Source organism: Bos indicus x Bos taurus, chromosome 24, assembly GCF_003369695.1.
Source record: "Bos indicus x Bos taurus breed Angus x Brahman F1 hybrid chromosome 24, Bos_hybrid_MaternalHap_v2.0, whole genome shotgun sequence".
NCBI classification, from domain to species: domain Eukaryota; kingdom Metazoa; phylum Chordata; class Mammalia; order Artiodactyla; family Bovidae; genus Bos; species Bos indicus x Bos taurus.
Window position 1 is genome coordinate 40216091 of NC_040099.1, and position 18842 is coordinate 40234932.

Below are 18842 nucleotides of genomic sequence, written 5' to 3' on the forward strand. Positions count from 1 at the left end.
ACCGAAAGGGAGAACAATTCAGGTAGAGGTTTAAGAAGCATAGTAATCAAATGCAATGTGTGTTCCTTATGGACCTTGGTTTGAAAAACAAAACCAAACCTATAAAAGACATCAGTGATTAAATCGGGACAACTGGATCTCAGTGAAGAAATAGTTACTAGGACATTGCTGTCCGCTTTGTTAGCTAATGGCACAGTGCCCATTCGTAACAAACGTCCTATTTTCTGAAGATACAAAAAACCTTGCATTGGTCCAATGTCACCATGACTGCAATTCACTTGGAAAGTGTTCCCAATGTGGCAAAATGTTTAAAAATCCCTGAATCTTGGGGGTAGTTACATGTGTGTCACAATAATACATTTGCTACATATTCAAAATATTTCACAATAAAAATAATAAATAAATATATCTGAGAAAGGTTTGCTCAGATATAACCATCTAAACTTTTTTTTTAAAAAACTTAAAGCACAGTAGAAATTTTATATTCTGCAAAAGATGAAGAAAATTCTGAGTATTTTGTTATTTAAAATTATCTTAATTTAGAAGCTTATCTAAAAACACTAGAATTTACCTGGTGTGCTGTGCTAAGTCGCTTTAGTCATGTACGACTCTTTGCAACTCCATGCACCATAGCCCGCCAGGCTCCTCTGTCCATGGAATTCTCCAGGCAAGAATACTGGAATGGGATGCCATTTTCTACTCCAGGGGATATTCCCGACTCAGGGATCGACCGGCAGGCAGGTTCTTCACCACTAGCGCCACCTGGGAAGCCCTAGAAGCCTATATAACTCTGTCCATGACTCGGTGTGAATACGACTTAAATACCTAAAACTGAGGCCCCCGAATTCCTCAAGCTGATTCAGTCCAACTTACGGCAGAAGCTCTCCTGTTAGGAGAAGCCAAGATCGACAAATTGCAAGATAAAAGCAGTTGAACTTGGGATTTGAAGTTTCTCTGTAAAATGTCCAGCTGTTAATTTGGCCAAACTCACATAGTATCACATTCCTAATAATGAAAATGTTGTACTTTTTTCCCTCAAAGAAGGAAAACACATTGAAAAGATGATGAGAAAACCAACATTTCCTGCAGAAGCATCCTTACCACTTAAACAAGGACGAAAAAAAAAGCCAAGGCAAAAAGGGGATTTTTGCTCTTTTCCTTTAGGTTGATTTGAAAAGGCAAAGGCATGTCATATTAATTAAGGATTTGTGGTGAAAACGCCCAGATGTATTATTTTAGTTACGTGATTCTATGAACCTGAACTTGGAAAATGTCTCTCAGCTTCACATCTTACTACCTCACTTACCATTATGATTAGAGCTCAAAAGTTCCTTACACATGAACAAACACAGTATTGTCTTGCTTTTACTTAAAATTCTGCATATTTTGTGATTTCCCTGGTGGCTCAGATGGTAAAGAATCTCCTGCAATACAGGAGATGTAGGCTCGATCCCTGAGTTGGGAAGATCTCCTGAAGAAGGGAATAGCTGCTCACTCCAGTATTCTTGGCTGGAGAATTCCATGGCCAGAGGAGTCTTTGGGCTACAGTCCATGAGGTTACAAAGAGTTGGACATGAAAGAGTGACTAACACTTTCATGTTTCACTTTCATGGAAAAAATTATGATTCTTCATCATGAAATCTCCAAAATTCATACTCTACACCTTTTGAACGAGTTTTCTCTTTCGTTGCGTATTTCCCATGATACTGAGGAGTTCTGACCCAAGAGGAACAGAATGGAAATAAATAAGAAGGCTATGTTATGGCTTTTCCGGAGAACTGAAATAGAAATTTGACAAAAGCTGCCACCTTTCTTTTTCGTCCCTTTCACTCAGATTTCTTTCCTTTTCTTTCCTTTCCCTAGAAATATTTGGGGCAACCAGGGCTCACATCATATTTTGCTCCATTCTCCTGAGTGGTCTTGAGCAAAGCTAGGGAGATACACATGTGATCTAAGCCAATTAAACCCTGCCTTTCCTAGCTGGTGCTGAAGGCTTCCTCACTGAGCACTGGGGTGCTCACAGCTCTCATACACAGCATCAAAGAGAGTCCAGAGGTTTAATGCCTTCTCCTTCTGTTTCCAAGCCTTATTTTCTACACAGAACCCTTTACTAGAGCTGCATGGTGAAAACAGTAAGATAATAAGTTTGAAAGGCAGCAAATGGATGTGTTTTGTGCCCCCAGCAGCTGTGTGTGTGTGGACACTGGGTACCATTTGTCAAGGCATCACGGGTGGATGGATGATCAGCATCCTGACACAGTGTCCAAGAACATCAAACCACATGGGAACAATTCTATTCATCACCCCAAGGATACCTAGGCATGATAAATGTGACAAAAACCAGTACCAAGGACAAACTCTGTGTTTCACTCAAGTCCATCAAGTGAAAAAACAGTGAGACCAGGATGTAAACATGTTAGGAAACAAGTAGACTTTCCTTGTGTATAAAAAGCATTTAAAAGACACTTGCTCCTTGGAAGAAAAGCTATGACAAACCTAGTGTATTAAAAAGCAGAGACATCACTTTGCTGACAAAGGTCCAGATAGTCAAAGCTATGATTTTTCCAGTAGTCATGAATGGATGTGAGTTTTGGACCATAAAGAAGGCTGAGCGCTGAAGAACTGATGCTTTCAAACTGTGGTTCTAGAGAAGACTCTTGAGAGTCATTTGGACAGCAAGGAGATGAAACCCAATCCTAAAGGAAATCATCCCTGAATATTCATTGGAAGGACTGATACTGAAGCTGAATCTCCAATATTTTGGCCACCTGATGCAAGATACCAATTCATTGCAAAAGACCTCGATGCTGGGAAAGACTGAGGGCAGGAGAAGAAGGACACAGAGGATGAGATGGTTGGATGGCATCACTGACTCAATGGACGTGAGTTTGAGCAAACTCCAGGAGATGGTGAAGGTCAGGGAAGTCTAGTGTGCTGTGGTCCATGGGGTCACCAACAGTCAGACACGACTTAGCGACTAAACAACAACAATGTGAGATTACAACCCAGCCACCCACCGCCTCCTGCAGCACCTCCAGCCTCACCCACCTGCCTCAGGTCCAGCGTGATCGTGACCCAGTGGTACTCTCTCCCGTTCTGGATACTAGGACTCTGCCACCAGTTATTGGTACCGTCGATGGCGTTGGATATCGGATGCCGTTCTGTTGAAGGAAAACAAAAAACCCGCTACGCTCTCAGATTGTGGTTTAAGGTTGTTAACTCCTAAACTGTAATACAGTGGAAATGAACAGCGGTAAGGAGAACACAGGCCCGTGGCTTCCTAACAGAAGTCTCCAGTAATCGTTTAGGAAGGGGTACGTTCCCACGGGGGCCCCACTTGCCTTTGGGGTTGGCGCTGCTGCCGTCGCAGACCCGGCACTGGGCATTGCGCATGGCCCGCCCAGGCACATGCTCCACCAGCTTGCAGTACGTCTCTGGCCCCTTCTCCCCGCAGGTCGCATTGGTGCTGATGTGTGCATTGCTGGCAAGGTTGAGGATGGCAGGGAACAGGCCTGAAAGTCAAAGTCACCAGATCAGCTCAGCCACTTGAAACCACAGGTCATATCACTGCATCTCACTCTGCTGGTGAAGCAGAAGTGTTAGCCACTCAGTCATGTCTGACTCTTTGCAACCCCATGGACTGTAGCCCTACAGTCTATGTAGGAGCCCTACCAGCCTCCTCTGTCCATAGCATTCTTCAGGCAAGAATACTGGAGTGGGTTGCCATTCTCTTCTCCAGGGGCTCTTCCCAACCCGGGGATCGAACCTGGGTCTCCTGCATTTTGGCAGGTGGATTCTTTACCATCTGAGCCACAGAAGATGGCTAATTTATGGTCACCAAAGGGAAAAGGGTTCTTTACCACTAGTGCCACCTGGGAAGCCCAAGTACATTAAAAAAAGAAAAAAAAAACTCACCCTGCATCTATTAATAAGAAAATAATAATAATAACTTACTAGGTAGTCTTCCAAAGACTTTCCTCGAAAAACAGAGCTACCGTAGTGGTTCTATGGGCTACTCTGGTGGCTCAGTGGTAAAGAATCCACCTGCCAGTGCAGGAGACATGGGTTCAATCTCTGATCTGGGAAGATTTCCTGGAGGAGGAAATGGCAACCCTCTCCAGTATTCTTGCCTGGAAAATCCCATGGACAGAAAAGCCTGGCAGGCTACAGTTCATGGGGTTGCAAAGAGTTGGACACAACTGACCTACTAAAAAACAACAGATTAGCAGTTCTATCCTAGGAGAACGACTCTAATCAAATCAATAAACTCTTAGTTTCTCAACAGAAAATAGTCATAGAATATTGTATTCTAGAGTATTACTCTTAATTTTGAAACATAGCAGACTTACACAGTATACTAGGTATAAACATGTTTTTTCATTTTTAACTTAAAGTTGGTCATTTTTATCACATGCTTTTGGGATTTCCTAATTAAAAAGGCTTAATGAATAAAACAGATGTACTTTTATGTTTAATTATGCAGTTCCTCAATTTATTCTTTTTATCAACCAGTAGTTAAGACACATATTTTATGCAATAAAATGATCTAATTCTTAAAGTGACACATAATTCTTGGGAATGCTACTTAATTGGGGGGAGAAGCTGATACTTATTGTTTTTGGTACTGAGGTAAATATTAATTTTCTCCTTCCTTTATGACCACAATATTCTAGTAATCTGGTTTGAATGTATATTATGAACTGACAATTTAAAATACAATAAGTTTGAAACTGTGGAGTCACATGGAAAGAGCTGCAATGGAGTTTTCTGGGCTCTGGGTCATGTCTGTGCATTTAGATTTGCAGTACAATCAACCCTCTCCATTCCCTTCCCACAGACCAGCCAAGCGAGGAGAAGAAAAAAGGTCACAGGAACTTAGTTAACAATGCATTTCTCTGTCAACAAATCCTTTACCAGCTAACTCTAAAAATGTTCTCACTTTCTCTTTTTTTCCTCCCCCTTCAGTTGCCAGACTCAAGAAAACTGCCCACTTCCTGCTCGGGGCTCCCCCGACCCTGACCTACAAGAGCCTTGAGTTACCGAGGGAGTCGGGGTCAGTAGGGCACCTGCTTCTCCATTCAGGAGCCTACACTCTGAGTCACTGAGAAAAAGAAGTTTAAGCTGTGTGAATATCAACATAATTTCAGTGAATAATAGCTTAATTGTAGGAACCGACAACAGGTTGTTCTTGCACTACACAGGTTTTAGAGCATCCGCGTGCCGGCTCAATTGCTCAGTCATGTCCGACTCTTTGCTCTTTGCGACCCCTTGGGCTGAAGCCCGCCAGCCTCCTCTGTCTGTGGGATTTCCCAGGCAAGAATACTGAAAAGGGTTGCCATTTCCTCCTCCAGGGGATCTTCCTGACCCAGGGATCGAACCCGTGTCGCCTACATTGGTAGATGGGTGCTTCTCTGGTTGGCATTGTAAAGACACTCCTAAGCAAAAGAAAGAGAAACCCCTTCGTTAGCATGACTAATTTCAAAACTCTGTAGTGGTGCATTTGCCTTTCGCTAAAACTAAATCTTTATTCTCAGATAAGCTCATGTTTGGGGGGAAAAATTCACTAAAAATTATTCTTTACTTACTACATTTGCTCTCATTCCATGGTTCTAGAATAATTATTATTCCTCACTGTCTATGACCACAGCTGTGAGAGGATGAAAGAAAGCTGGAAATTTGCACTGGAGGAAGCATGTTTGAAAAAGAGTTTTTAAAAATTCCTCAGGTTGCTGAATGTTTTCAAAGACTACCGAAATACTTCAGTATTTCAGATCTCAGAGAACTTTACTCAATGGTCTGTGGTGACTTAAATGGGAAGGAAATCCAATAAAGAAGGAATATATATATACCTCAGGGCTTCCCTGGTAGCTCAGCTGGTAAAGAATCCGCCTGCAATGGGGGAGACCTGGGTTCCATCCCTGGGTTGGGAAGATCCCCTGGAGGAGGGTATGGCAACTCACTCCAGTATTCTTGCTGGAGAATCCCCATGGACAGAGGTGCCTGGCAGGCTACAGTCTAGGGGGTTGCAAAGAGTCAGACAAGACTGAGTGACCAAGCACAGCACAGCACATACGTACCTACAGCTGATTCACTTTGCTGTACAGCAGAAAGTAACCCAACATTGTAAAGCAACTACACTCCAATAAAAATTAATTTTAAAAAACTAGCACTAAATACACTAACAAAAGACTACTGAAGTATTTCAATAAAGAACAACTAACATGAGCTTCAAGTAGGAGGAGAAATAGGAAACTGAAGGGTGAGGTAGGGCATTGGGATCAAGAATCCACCAAGAATAAAAGTTTGATTTATACATAAAAATCGAAAGCAGAATGAGGACTGTAGCTGGCACATGGATCAGTTTCCCATCACCTGGCCGTGCACTTGATGCATGAGACAACTGTACACTTTTGTCAGGAGACATTATTTACTTTAGCTAATGTTACCGTGATTCGTACTTTTGCCCTCATTCGGGACACACAATGGATTCATTTTTTCATCCTATGTTTAACCAGTGGCTAAAGACTTCATAATGCCAAACCCATCAAGCGTGAAATAAATTCTTTCTCACTCACCAGCAGTTTTTTAAAATTATTTTTAAATTGGAGTATAGTTGCTTTATGATGTTGTGTTGGTTTCTGCTGTACAGCAAAGTGAGTCAGCTATAAACACACATATACCCCCTCCCTCTAAAGCCTCCCTCCCACCACCCTGCTCAACCCCTCTAGGGCGTCACAGAACGCCGAGCTGAGCTCCCTGTGCTGGACAGAAGCTTCCCACTAGCTAGCGGTTCTACACATGGTGGCGTATATATGCCAACATCACTCTCCCAGTTCTTCCCCCCACCCCCCGCTCCTGTCCACTCTCTACATCTGCGTCTCTACGCGTGCCCTGCAAATAGAATCATCAGTACCATTCTTCTGGATTCCACATATACGCGTTAACATACAGTATTTTTTCTCTGACTTCACTCTGTATGACAGATACTAGACTTTACTTTTTAACTCTCTTTCTTCACAGTCTGTCTCCTGAGAAACCTGCACGTGTGTCAAGAAGCAACAGTTAGAACTGAATGTGGGACAGCTAACTGGTTCAAAATTAGGAAAGGAGTATGACAAGGCTGTATATTGTCACCCTGCTTATTTAACTTCTATGCGGAGCACATCAAGTGAAATGCCGGGCTGGATGAATCACAGGCAGGAATCTGGAAGAAATACCAATAACCTCGGATATGCAGATGATAAAACTCTAATGATAGAAAGTGAAGAGGAACTAAAGAGTCTCTCGATGAAGGTGAAAGAGGAGAATTTTGGAAAAGCTGGCTTAAAATTCAACATTGAAAAAAAACTAAGATCACGGCATCTGGTCCCATCACTTCATGGCAAACAGAAAGGAAAAAGTGGAAGCAGTAACAGATTTTATTTTCCTGGGCTCCAAAATCACTGCGGACAGTGACTGCAGCCAGGAAATTAAAAGATGCTTGCTCCTTGGAAGAAAAGCTACAACAAACCTAAACAAAACCAGTGTATTCAAAAGCAGAGACATCACTTTACCAACAAAGGTTCGGATAGTCAAAGCTATGATTTTTCCAGTACAGATGTGAGAGTTGGACCATAAAGAAGGCTGAGTGCCAAAGAATTGATGCTTTCAAATTATAGTGCTGAAGAAGACTCTTGACAGTCCCTTGGACAGCAAGGAGATAAAACCAGTCAATCCTAAAGGAAATCAACCCTGAATATTTATTGGGAGGACTGACATTGAAGCTCCAATCCTTTGGCCACCTCGTGGGAAGAGCTGACCCACTGGAAAAGACCCTGTTGCTGGGAAAGACTGATGAAGGCAAAAGGAGAAGAGGGCACAGAGAATCAGATGGTTAGATAGCATCACCGACTCGATGAACATGAATTTTAGCAAACTCTGGGAGATAGTGAAGGACAGGGAAGCCTGGCATGGTGCAGTCCATGGGGTCGCCAAGAGTCGGACAAGACTTAGTGACTGAAAAACAACAAACAATTTAATCACTGATAGCTGTTACAAAAAGTATTAAAATATTTTAGAGATTCTAAGGTCCTTTCCAGCACAGTGGGGAAAAAAATAGGTGGGAGAGAAATACCTCACAGGGGCTTGAGAAAGTCAAACCCCAGCCCCTGGGAGTTTGCCATTTAACACCCTTAACTTTTTTTCTCACACGGGGAGATGAAAAAAAATCTAATCTCAGAAAACCCAGAGGGGGTGGTGGGCAAAAGGCCTTGGAAGCATTTTCCAGTGTCCATTTCCATGGCAATGGGCTGGAGGTGTCCTTGACAAAGGCAGAGTTTCTCACTGTAAGATAAACAAGTCATGAAGACCTTGGCCCGAATATTGTAACAATTTATCAGGACTGCCTCCTCCTCCCACACAGGTTCCTTCATGCTTTTGTTTCATGATACCATGAGTTTTTATTCAACACCCAAGTTTAGTAGAAGAGACCATAGCTACAATTCATTCATTAAGAGGTTTTCTCTTTTGTTGCCACAAAACTGAAATTGAAGGATAGCAATTTAAAAGCTTTTTTTGATCAAAATCATGATTGCACACAGGCAAAGCACAACATTCACGGTTATTTTTTAATTTCAAATCATTCGTATTACCCTGGGAAGGCACTGCCTTTTCCCCTCCTTCCAAATTCTTACAGGAGGGAATTCAGCTTATTTTGTTGTTCAGTCGCTAAGTCATGTCTGACTCTTTGCAACCCCATGGACTGCAGCGTACCAGGCTTCCCTGTCCTTCACTATCTCCTGGAGTTTGCTCAAATTTGTGTCCATTCAGTCAGTGAATTCAGCTTAACATCAAAATACAAGTGCAGCTTTTGAGTGGGAAAATGAACAACTCTGCAGAATGAAAATGAAGTTATTTTTGTTGTATCATTGATCATGTCTGCAATGTTTATATTATTTGCTTAAATACCTAAAAACATCAATTAATTTAACATTTTCTGACCAGCCATTGCTTCCAAAGACCACCAACCCTTCAAGGTCTTAGCAGTCTTAGTAATTTTCCCCCCTTCGTCTGCCATTTCTGAGCTCTATCACATAGATTTCACTTATTTATGCTTTAAGTTCTGGCATTCTCTTTATGTTCCAATGGCTACTTCATGGGTATGCAGTCGCCCTTGGTTTAAAGCTCTGTCAAAACTGTCTGGAAGTTTTTCGTCATTTAAACAAGGACCCCCCCCACACTTTTCATTTCTCATCAACTCTCGTAAAATGACGTATCTGGTTCTGGATGTGCCTCCTGAATGCGTCAATCAAGGACTGTCCTCGGGAGCACCCAGGGACTTCTGGTCAAACCACTTGGCTGTGGAGACGCCCAATGCGTCACCATCTCTCACACCAGAACCATGACCCCGAGGAGGTTGCATCCACCAGATGACAGCTCCACTTAATCCAGAACATACCTAGAGGGACAGCTTACAAACAACGCAAGCATTTGCCATATCTTCCACCTGAGACCAACAACAGACAAATAGACTTGATACCCAGGGTAAACACCCCAATCAAAAGTCCAGAGTCATGTTATCTTGGTATTGACCTCACTGGGGGTGATAACGCTGCATTTTCTGAGTTCTAGCACCATTATTTTTTCAATGGTAAACTGAAAAAAACAATAGTACTAGTAGGGATTGGGCTGCCTCTTTATCCAGAAGGTGTGTGCTAAGTCCCTTCAGTCATGTCGACTCTGTGCGACTCTATGGACTGTAGCTGCCAGGCTCCTCTGTCCATAGGGGTTCTCTGGGCAAGAATATTGGAGTGGGTAGCCAGGCTCTCCTCCAGCAGATCTTCCCGACCCAGGGATTGAACCCATGTTTCTTACATCTTCTGCACTGGCAGACAGGTTCTTTACCACTAGCTCCACCTGGAATACATACACTTAATGTGATCACTTTTCTTATTTATTTTTTTAAAGCTGTTACTGAATCAAGGATGTATATGAGAGTAGTGGTGGTCACTGTCTCCAGTTCCTGGCCTCACACTGGCTCTTCACTCAACTGCAGTTCAGATTCTATTCCTTAAATCACTCAAAGGGCCCTTGTCAAGGTCTCCATTCCCCAGCATGAGGTTCACTGGGCCCCACAATAGCTTCTGTAAACAAGGGCTTTTCTCTCTGTCTTTAAGCCCCTCTCCCTTGGCTCTCTCACGCTGCAGACTCCTAGTCTGTCCCTCTGTTACAGTGGCTTGCTGGCCATCTCTGCCAGTGATCCAGACTCTCCTGTGACCTGATGTCCCAAGAAAAAGCAGAAGAGGCAGGTCCCCCCAACAAGCGGATCCTCAGGGGGAAGCAGGAAGGTGTGTACTTTGCCCCAAAGCTATTTCCAAACACAAGAGAAGTAACACAAAGAATACGGGCTTGAGGACAGAGACTTGGGTTCTTCATCCCATGTGCCCAGCGCTTCCTTGTTGAATACAACCAAGCCCCACGTGGGTAAGGACAGAACAGGGCATCAATCATGTGGGAAGTGAACCCACTGGGCTCTGGAATGAGCGGAATCTTAACAGTGGCTGAAATAAAAAATGTACAAGCCTCCCAGGGGAAGGTGCGGGACCTTCCACATTTCCCCAAACCAGTCCCCCACCCCACAACCCCACCCCCCACCAGCAAGCATCACACAACCTGGGCCAAGATAGAAAAATGCTCTAGCTCCCAGTGATGAAGACACAACAGGAAAATGACGCTACGAGATAAATGAATGTGACTGAGGTGGAATGAATAGAAGATGACCCTTGGCATCCACAATTGTGATCCTTATCCTTGAGCTCTGCAGGAGATACTTGAAATTCATTCTGGGCTCAGCTGGGCAGAGAGAGAGTTCAAGCAGAACTTCTCAAACATTTATCAAATCACCCAGAGATCTTGTTACAAATGCAAATATTCTGCAGGGCTGGGCTGGGCTGGGGCTAAGCTTCTTCATGGTTCAGTATCTCCCTGGGGCTGCTGCTCTGACTTCAACAGATAAAATGATCTCTTGGGATGTTTCCAGCTCTAACACAACGGGATTGGTTAATTTGGCTGAGGCTTGGCACAAAGTTCATCAGACTGATGAGTAAGATCACGCTTCCCCCAGAGTGTTCTGTCACTATTTAACCAGAACTCTAGATTCCCCGTCCTATATTCACATCTTGGAGACCTTGGAAAACTAATTTTAGAGGGAACTGGGGGGCCTTGGTTAAAACCAAGGTTTTGGGCTTACTGTAAAAAAGGAAAAAAGGTCAAGGCCTCCAAACTGAAAGATGTAACATAGGAACAAGGTCCCCTTTGCGTCAACCAGGCGAGCTATTAAAGCAAACCAGGGTCTGAGTGGTGCTGCCCCTGGTGAGTTCATCCATACTGAAAGCGATGCTGCTGAAGGCACAGTGTAAGGCTTCAGGGACGTTAAATTGTAAAGAAGTTTACGTACCCTCCCTGCCTAATGCTGACAGAGATCCAGCCCTCTCAGCCCATCCTGTCCTGATGCTGCTGGTCTTCTGACCCACTGTCTTTTCATGGAGGCCTGGGGAGGGCCCTGCACAGCAGGGAGGAGGGGGCGGGCCAGAGGGGACAGCATGGCAGAGGACATCCCCTGACCACCCTGGGATCGTGCATTTGAGCTTCCGGGAGACAGTCCAGATCTAGGTGACAGATGAGAGGAGAGAATCTTAGCAAAACAGGGCCATTCTCAGAAGGAAGGGACGTCTTCCCATCGTAGTGAGCACCCCTTGTCTGATTAAATTTAAGATTTCTCAAGTTATTTTTTGGAAAAGACCTTGATGCTGGGAAAGATTGAGGGCAGGAGGAGAAGGGGGCAACCAAGGATGGTTGGATAGCATCACAGACTCAATGGACATGAGTTTGAGCAAACTCTGGGAGACAGTGAAGGACAGAGAAACCTGGAGTACTACAATCCACGGGGTTGCAAAGAGTCAGACATGATTTAGCAACTGAACAACAACAATAATATTAATCTTCTTTCATTTTAAAAAATTTTCCCTATATATTCATTATGATAATACAGTCAGGGAAAATTTAGTCTATTTCTGCACATTCAGTTCAGTTCAGTTGCTCAGTCATATCCGACTCTTTGCGACCCCATGAATCGCAGCACACCAGGCCTCCCTGTCCATCACCAACTCCCGGAGTTCACTCAAACTCACATCCATCAAGTCCATTTCTGCACATTAGCAATGAGGAAATCAAGACCCAGCCTGGACCACATAAATAGGTAACTCTCAAATAGGCCACATTTATGTACAACTTCTCTTTTTTCTTGAGTATATCTGACTTACAGTGATTCAGGTATATAGCAAAGTGATTCATTTATACATATATTAATACTTATGGGCATCAGAGAAGGACCAGATCAGCTCTCCATACATCCTAGACTTTTTACTGAAAAAGAATAAAACACTTAAGAAAAATTAACAAAGGGAATTCAAGACCAATACACTGAACTATGAAACATTTCTGAGAGAAATTAAATCATATCAAAACGAATGATATCAAAATGAATTCATTATAATTATTTCTTATACATAGACAGGAAAACTCAATGTTGTCAGACAGCACTTCTCCCCAAATGGATCTATAGAATCACTCTAATTCCTACCAAAATCCTAGCCATCTCTTGTAGAAATTGACAAGCTGACACTAATGGAAATGCAAAGGACCTAGAACTGTCAAAGCAATTTCGAGAAAGTCAACAGTGTGGAATGATTTACACCCCCTAGTTCAAAACTTACTACAAAGCCAAAGGAATCCAGACAAAGTTACCTTAGGAATAGACACATGGATCAACGAAGCAACAGAGAGTCCAGAAATATATATTGAAAATCTAGCCAATTCCTTCAAATATTATTTCTGAATTATTTGAACACTGAATTTGAAATCATGTCATTTACAGAAAACCCTCTTGTGCACAAATTTTCAGGGAATGTTTGACCACGGAAAAAGAGGTACAACTCAACTCGGTCAATGATAATGGTTAAGACAAACCAACAAAGTGCGAAGCTCTAAAGGCATACTAGATGTTCTGCTCATATTTCTGGAGAGAATGGGCCATTCTTTCATTCAGTAATAAGTGATTTTTATCAAACAAACATCCATCTGTGACATAAATTCTGTGCGCCTTTGTTCTGTTCCTGAGAAGACCAGGCTGGCTTAGACCCAAGAGCCTGGAGGGGAACAGCTGTCTCCCACTTAAACAACATCCTCCACACGCAGGCAGGTAGAGTTCTTTTGAACAAAAACTCTACATAAAAACATAACTCCAAGAGATGGCCAACAAATGCCACCAAGACGGAAGTCAATAGAGTAGTCACTGTCTTTAAACTAAAAGAAAACCCCGTGCAGTAGAAATACCCAGCGTTTTTAACCAGAACTCTCTATTTTCAGTGACATCCTTTCACTGCAGGAACTTGGGCGACGGTGGTGGTCAAGGCATTCAGAAACAAAAATTCCTCCAAATTTGAGCTGAGGCACACAGGTAGTAGGATTCCTCAGGTACTTCTCGTGCCTGCTTGACTACAGCTCTGGGGATTCAAGGACCACTGGCCACCACAGTGTGGAACATTCTAGAAACTCATTACATTTTTGAATATGTAAGGTTATGTGGTGTGTGTGTGTGTAGTGTGTCTGTTGTATATGTGGGGGGTGATGGGGTTGGGGATGTAGAAAGAAGAATGGCTCTTATTTTGCTGGTGGAGCTAGGAGGGAAGTCATAAGCCAAACACTGAAAAGAACTCCTAAAAATGCAAATGACTAATCCTCACCTGAGACCACAGAAGCTGTAATCCCTGGGGCTGGGGCCTCCACACTGATGTGATTAAAATCAAATGTGCAGCCCAGAGAGAAAATGTCTGTATTAACTGTACCCTCTCTGTGAGGGCTCAGGGGAGTCACCAAACAGGTGAGCTGTGTGTTTCCATGACAGAAAAGATGCCTGGAGGAGTAGATGTCACTCAACAGGAAGTTTGGTGAGGAAGCCACCAGGAGCTCAATTTCCCTGCCTGCCCATTCCTTGCCCACCACTGGGCTGCAACATGAATTTATGTGACTGGAAGCAAGCAAAATATAGACACTAATTTCCACTGGCGCTACTTGAATCTCCCAACCATTCCTCCACCATAATTTCTCACAGAGAACATTTCTTTCTAGATATGCACTTGGACTTCCTCCATCAAGAATGTCCACTCGGAATCAAAATGAGGAAAGCCGCTGAGAACAAGGACCACAGGACACATCCTGACTTGGGGCCTGGCTGGTGGAGGATCCACTACATGTTCAGTCCATGAAGCTGAGCAGGTACATGAATGGGCAAACACAGGGGGAAAAGGAGAAAAACTGACTAGAAATGACAACAATCCCACAAGAAAACATTACTCCACAGCCCAAGAAGGTATCGAGGACTTTATGCCAGCTCCCTTACAACAAGAGCAGTGGAGTTCCCAAAGACACTTCACAAGGTCATGAATATCTTGAACTCTCCCACCTCTAAACTTCTAGAGTGAACAAAAGTATTGCCACGAAGTCAGGGCAGAGGTGTAAAGAGCTGGAAAAACTAGACTGTGGAGAAAAACAAAGACAGAAACGCCGGAGCTGGAGATTTAGAAGGAAGGGGCTGAAGGATGGACAATGGGAATTTTGAGGATGGGAAAGAGTGCCCACCACTGGACAGAACAACAGGGACAGGAAGTACACCAAGTGGCAGAGAGAGTTCTGGAGACAACTACTTAAATTAGAATCCCAAAAGGCCTATCTTGAAGGCTGATTGTAAAATTCCTTCCACCTCTGGCATCCAAACAGGAATAAGGTTTCCGTCCTACTAGAAGTCCTAACTCCCTCATGTGATAGTCATCTCAACAGCCAGTGATCATCTGCAGTGTCATAAAGAGGAACAAAGGCCAAAAAATCAGGGACCTTTTAAACGTATTTAATTTTTGGCTGTACCTTAGGCACTATGGGGTTCCCTGGTAGCTCAGTGGTAAACAATCTGCCTGCAATGCAGGAGGCCTGGGTTTGATCCCTGGGTCAGGGGGACCCCCTGGAGAATGGAATGGCAACCCACTCCAGTATTCTTGCCTGGAGATTCCCAGAGACAGAGGAGTCTGGTGGGTACAGTCCATGGGGTGGCAAAGAGTCAGACACGACAGAATGACTAACACTAACACACTAGGGGCCTCAGTTCCCTGATCAGACATCAAACCCGCACCCCCTGCATTGGAAGACATAGTCTTAACCACTGGACCACCAGAGACCTTTTTAAAGGAAGAAACAAAAATGGAGAGGGACGATTTGGATAAGGAGAATACAGAAAAAAAAAAAAAAAAAAGAAAGGAATGGAAGATGAAACCAAGGCGACCAAAAGAATGCCATCAACTGGGAGAAACAGGAAAAGTAGTCTTTGGAGCAGGAAAGAATTCATGTGCTGGGCCTGAGATAACAAGATAATCACTTTTGTTGAGTAAAATCCTGCCATGACAAAGAGATTAGAAGACATTTAAACGTAGGATGTACAAAAATCAGTGTTGTGGGGTGAGGTCTTCTCCTTTCTGAAGGTCGCCTCTTAACTAAACAGGATCTGCTCAACTTAAGCATCTTCTTTAACATTGTAGAGTTTCCTGAGGCTCTGGCAGGAAGTTACAGAACAATGAAACAAAATGCAGGAAATCTTTCAGGGAATGGGAAAAGATGGGCACTTCCCAGAAACACTCTGGAGCTAAATCTGACATTCCCACCAGCAAGACAGGAGGCTCTCTGGCACAAGAGCTGGAGTCACACTGCCCGCTGGGCCAGATCAGACTTCAAAGATAAGTTCAGGAATGAAGAGATGCAGGCTTCAGATGGTTGAATCAAAAAAGGGGGAGAAAAAAAAATGCACATACACGCTGAAAATAGGATCTGATGTGTCTTCACGGCATCTTTTCTGGATTAACCTCTGAAGTAAATGCTCACCTAGGCAGAAAGCTATCCACCACGCTGGTCTGGAATCTCACTGCTCCCATTGTCTATCTTCTGCCTCCAAGCAAGACATAAAATGGGAACAAGCTGTCCCAGAGAAAGCTCTCACCATCCAGCCTCCAGAAAACACTCTTGGGGGAAGGGTCTGTGCCGCGAAACGCTGGCTGTCACCCTCAGTATACAGGACGTGAAGATCCAATGAACCTAGCCGGAGTGTGGCATTTTACACTGAAATAGCTCCCTGGCAGGCATGTCCCAACAGAACCCAAGTTCTTGACCTTACCTAAATTACTTCAATAAGGGAGCTTCCCCCCTCTCCCCCATTATTTTTGAAATACATTTATTTACTCAACTGTGCATGGATACACGTTAGTATTTTAGCAATAAAAAAAGTAAAAGAATTATTTGCAAGCATGGAAGTAGGCTACATACACCCTGCTAGAGAAACTGTCGCTTATCTTGTTCACCCTAACATTTCTGAGGAATATCACTAACAACTTCAGCTAAGATCTCCGAGCAGTTTTCTCTAGTTATCTCCACTTAGCTTCATACTCAGGGTGCAGGCTTAACTTTATTCCTCAAAAATTATTTTTAACAATTAACTTTTCCTGTGTCTGCTATAGGTGTTCCAGCAATAAACCAAAATTTTTAGAAAAATAAACATACTATCCATAACTTCTAATAGTATTCTTCGCAGACTTAACCTCTCTACCTCACAAATCACCTAAATGTATTTTTAAAACTTATTTATAACTCCAGGAATAGCCCATGAAGGCTACGGTGAGCAATACTTTCAAAAGGACTGCAGTGTCAAGCAATCTATCAATGAGCTATAGTTTTTAAATCCAAAAGATCTAGGAAACAAGGCTCTAATACCTTCTGTCAAAGGCCGCGTTGAAAGGGACAAGTTGGAAAGTGAAAAGTTGACAGGTGTACATGTGTATTAGTGATGCATTTAGCACCCAGCAGTGGGGATACTGAAGGAGGAGGAGAGAAGGAGGGCAGTGGAGGTGGAGATGGGAAGACTGTCTCTTGTTTTGTCAGGAAATAACTGGTACCTTCTTTATACCATTAGGAAGTGCTCAGGAGGAAGTAGGTTTTTATGAAGTAGCTCGCTTTTAAGAGTTACATGAAGAGACATCTAAGGGAAGACACTCAAGAAACTAAAAATAGTAGTTGCCTCAAAAGTAGGTGACTTAACCTTTTTCTATACACCTTTTGGGTTTTGTTTTTGTTTTTTCTAATGTTGTACCACGACCATGGATTACCTATTCAAAACTATTTTTGGACATTACTTGATTCATAAATAAAGATATTAATGTCAATGTGACTCAACAAGACAGGTGGCTATTAACCACCAGGAACATTGGCAAAGCAATGTAAATGGCAACCCGCTCCAGTATTCTTGCCTAGAAACTTCCATGGACAGAGGAGCCTGGCGGGCTTTACGGAGTCACAAAGAGTCAGACATGACTGAGCAACTGAGCATATTTGCAATGGACAGACACGAAGATGGGAATAAAACAGACCCCACCCTCAGGAAGTTCAGGTCAGGGGGTGAGACCGATCAGCCAGCCACTGGCTTAGCCACCAAGATAAGGACAACAATAGCAATGAGTGGCCAGAGCACCGGCAGTCCAGGGAAGGGCATGTCATAAATACTTCAGCAATGACGGGATCAGGAAGGTTTCTGCAGGGCTTAGGCCCCAAATGGGAGGCCTGTCCAGCACTGAACATCCCATGTCACTATGACCAGGGGCACGGAGGTCCCAGGTAACGCCCCTGAGCTCTGAGCCAGTGGATCCCAGACTCCTCCTCTGGTCCCATTGGATGCTCCAATGTCATTTTTTGTGTGTGCATTATGAGGAGTTTGGGAGGCGTTAGTCCTAGCCCCATAGGGTGGTGTTTCTAGAAAAATCATGATGGTGATGGTGCTGAGGAGGGAGAGCAGGGGAGGAGGGAGAGCCAGTGGGGGAACCATCACAACATTTCATGGGAAAGACAAACAGTTCCTGAGCCTTGTCAGCAGTGGAGACAAAATAACGGAGATGGATTACACAGGTTTTCAAGAAGTCAAGTCAATAGGTCTTAACACCCAAGTGAAGGTGGATCCAGGCTGGGGAGGATGCAGTGCAGGCGCCACAGGTAGACCGTCACCATGGACCACATGCCCGTGCTACTGACATACCCAACGCTGGGCCAACATTCTCCTGTGTTACTGCATCACATCAGTGCTCTCCATCTCACAAATCGGGAAGACTGACATCCAGAGACGCCGAGAAACTTAATCAACCTCACAGCTCATCAAAGCAACAGGGCTGGTGTTTGAATTCAAGTTGACTCCAAAACCAGACTCTAAATTTGAGACTATAGCGGAGAAGTGATAGTCTATATTTGCATGTAGTCATGTCCAAAATAGTAATAATGATGCTTAGATGGTGTTTATTGAGGGCTACCCCCAGGGTCAGGCATTGTTTTAAGCACTTTTCATTCCATCATGAACAGGCTTTCCAAGGAGGCACCATGACCACGCCCATTTACAGATGGCGAAACCGAAGCACAGGGAGGTTAAGTAACCTGCCCAAGTTCCCACAGCTTATAAAGCCAAAGAGTAAAACGTGTAAAGCTTAAAGGCATATCTTGTTATTCCCCCCATAAAACTTACTGTAGATGATAATGAGTACTTACATAACTTTATGAAAGAGGTATTCTAAAATTGTAGAATTGTGTCTCAAAGATGATTACCTTGAAATAGGTGGTCATGTAAACATGTCACAATACTGGTGATTCTAAGAGTGGCGCAAAGCACCAAGGAACAGCCTGTGTTTATTTCCTATCCTTGTTGCATTTGAATTCTCCATCATGCTATATTA

The 18842-nt window shown here is 43.5% G+C and overlaps 1 protein-coding gene across 3 annotated transcripts in view; it reads right to left on the reverse strand.

Annotated features, from left to right (window-relative positions):
- LAMA1 (laminin subunit alpha 1) overlaps positions 1-18842 on the reverse strand; it is a 125691-nt gene that overhangs the window by 103506 nt on the left and 3343 nt on the right. For all 3 annotated transcript variants that reach the window (XM_027526332.1, XM_027526331.1, XM_027526330.1), the window contains exons 2-3: positions 3342-3512; positions 3049-3161 (exon numbers count right to left, since the gene is read on the reverse strand). In XM_027526332.1, the coding sequence (XP_027382133.1) occupies positions 3049-3161; positions 3342-3512 (284 nt within the window). The remainder of the gene's footprint in view (positions 1-3048; positions 3162-3341; positions 3513-18842) is intronic.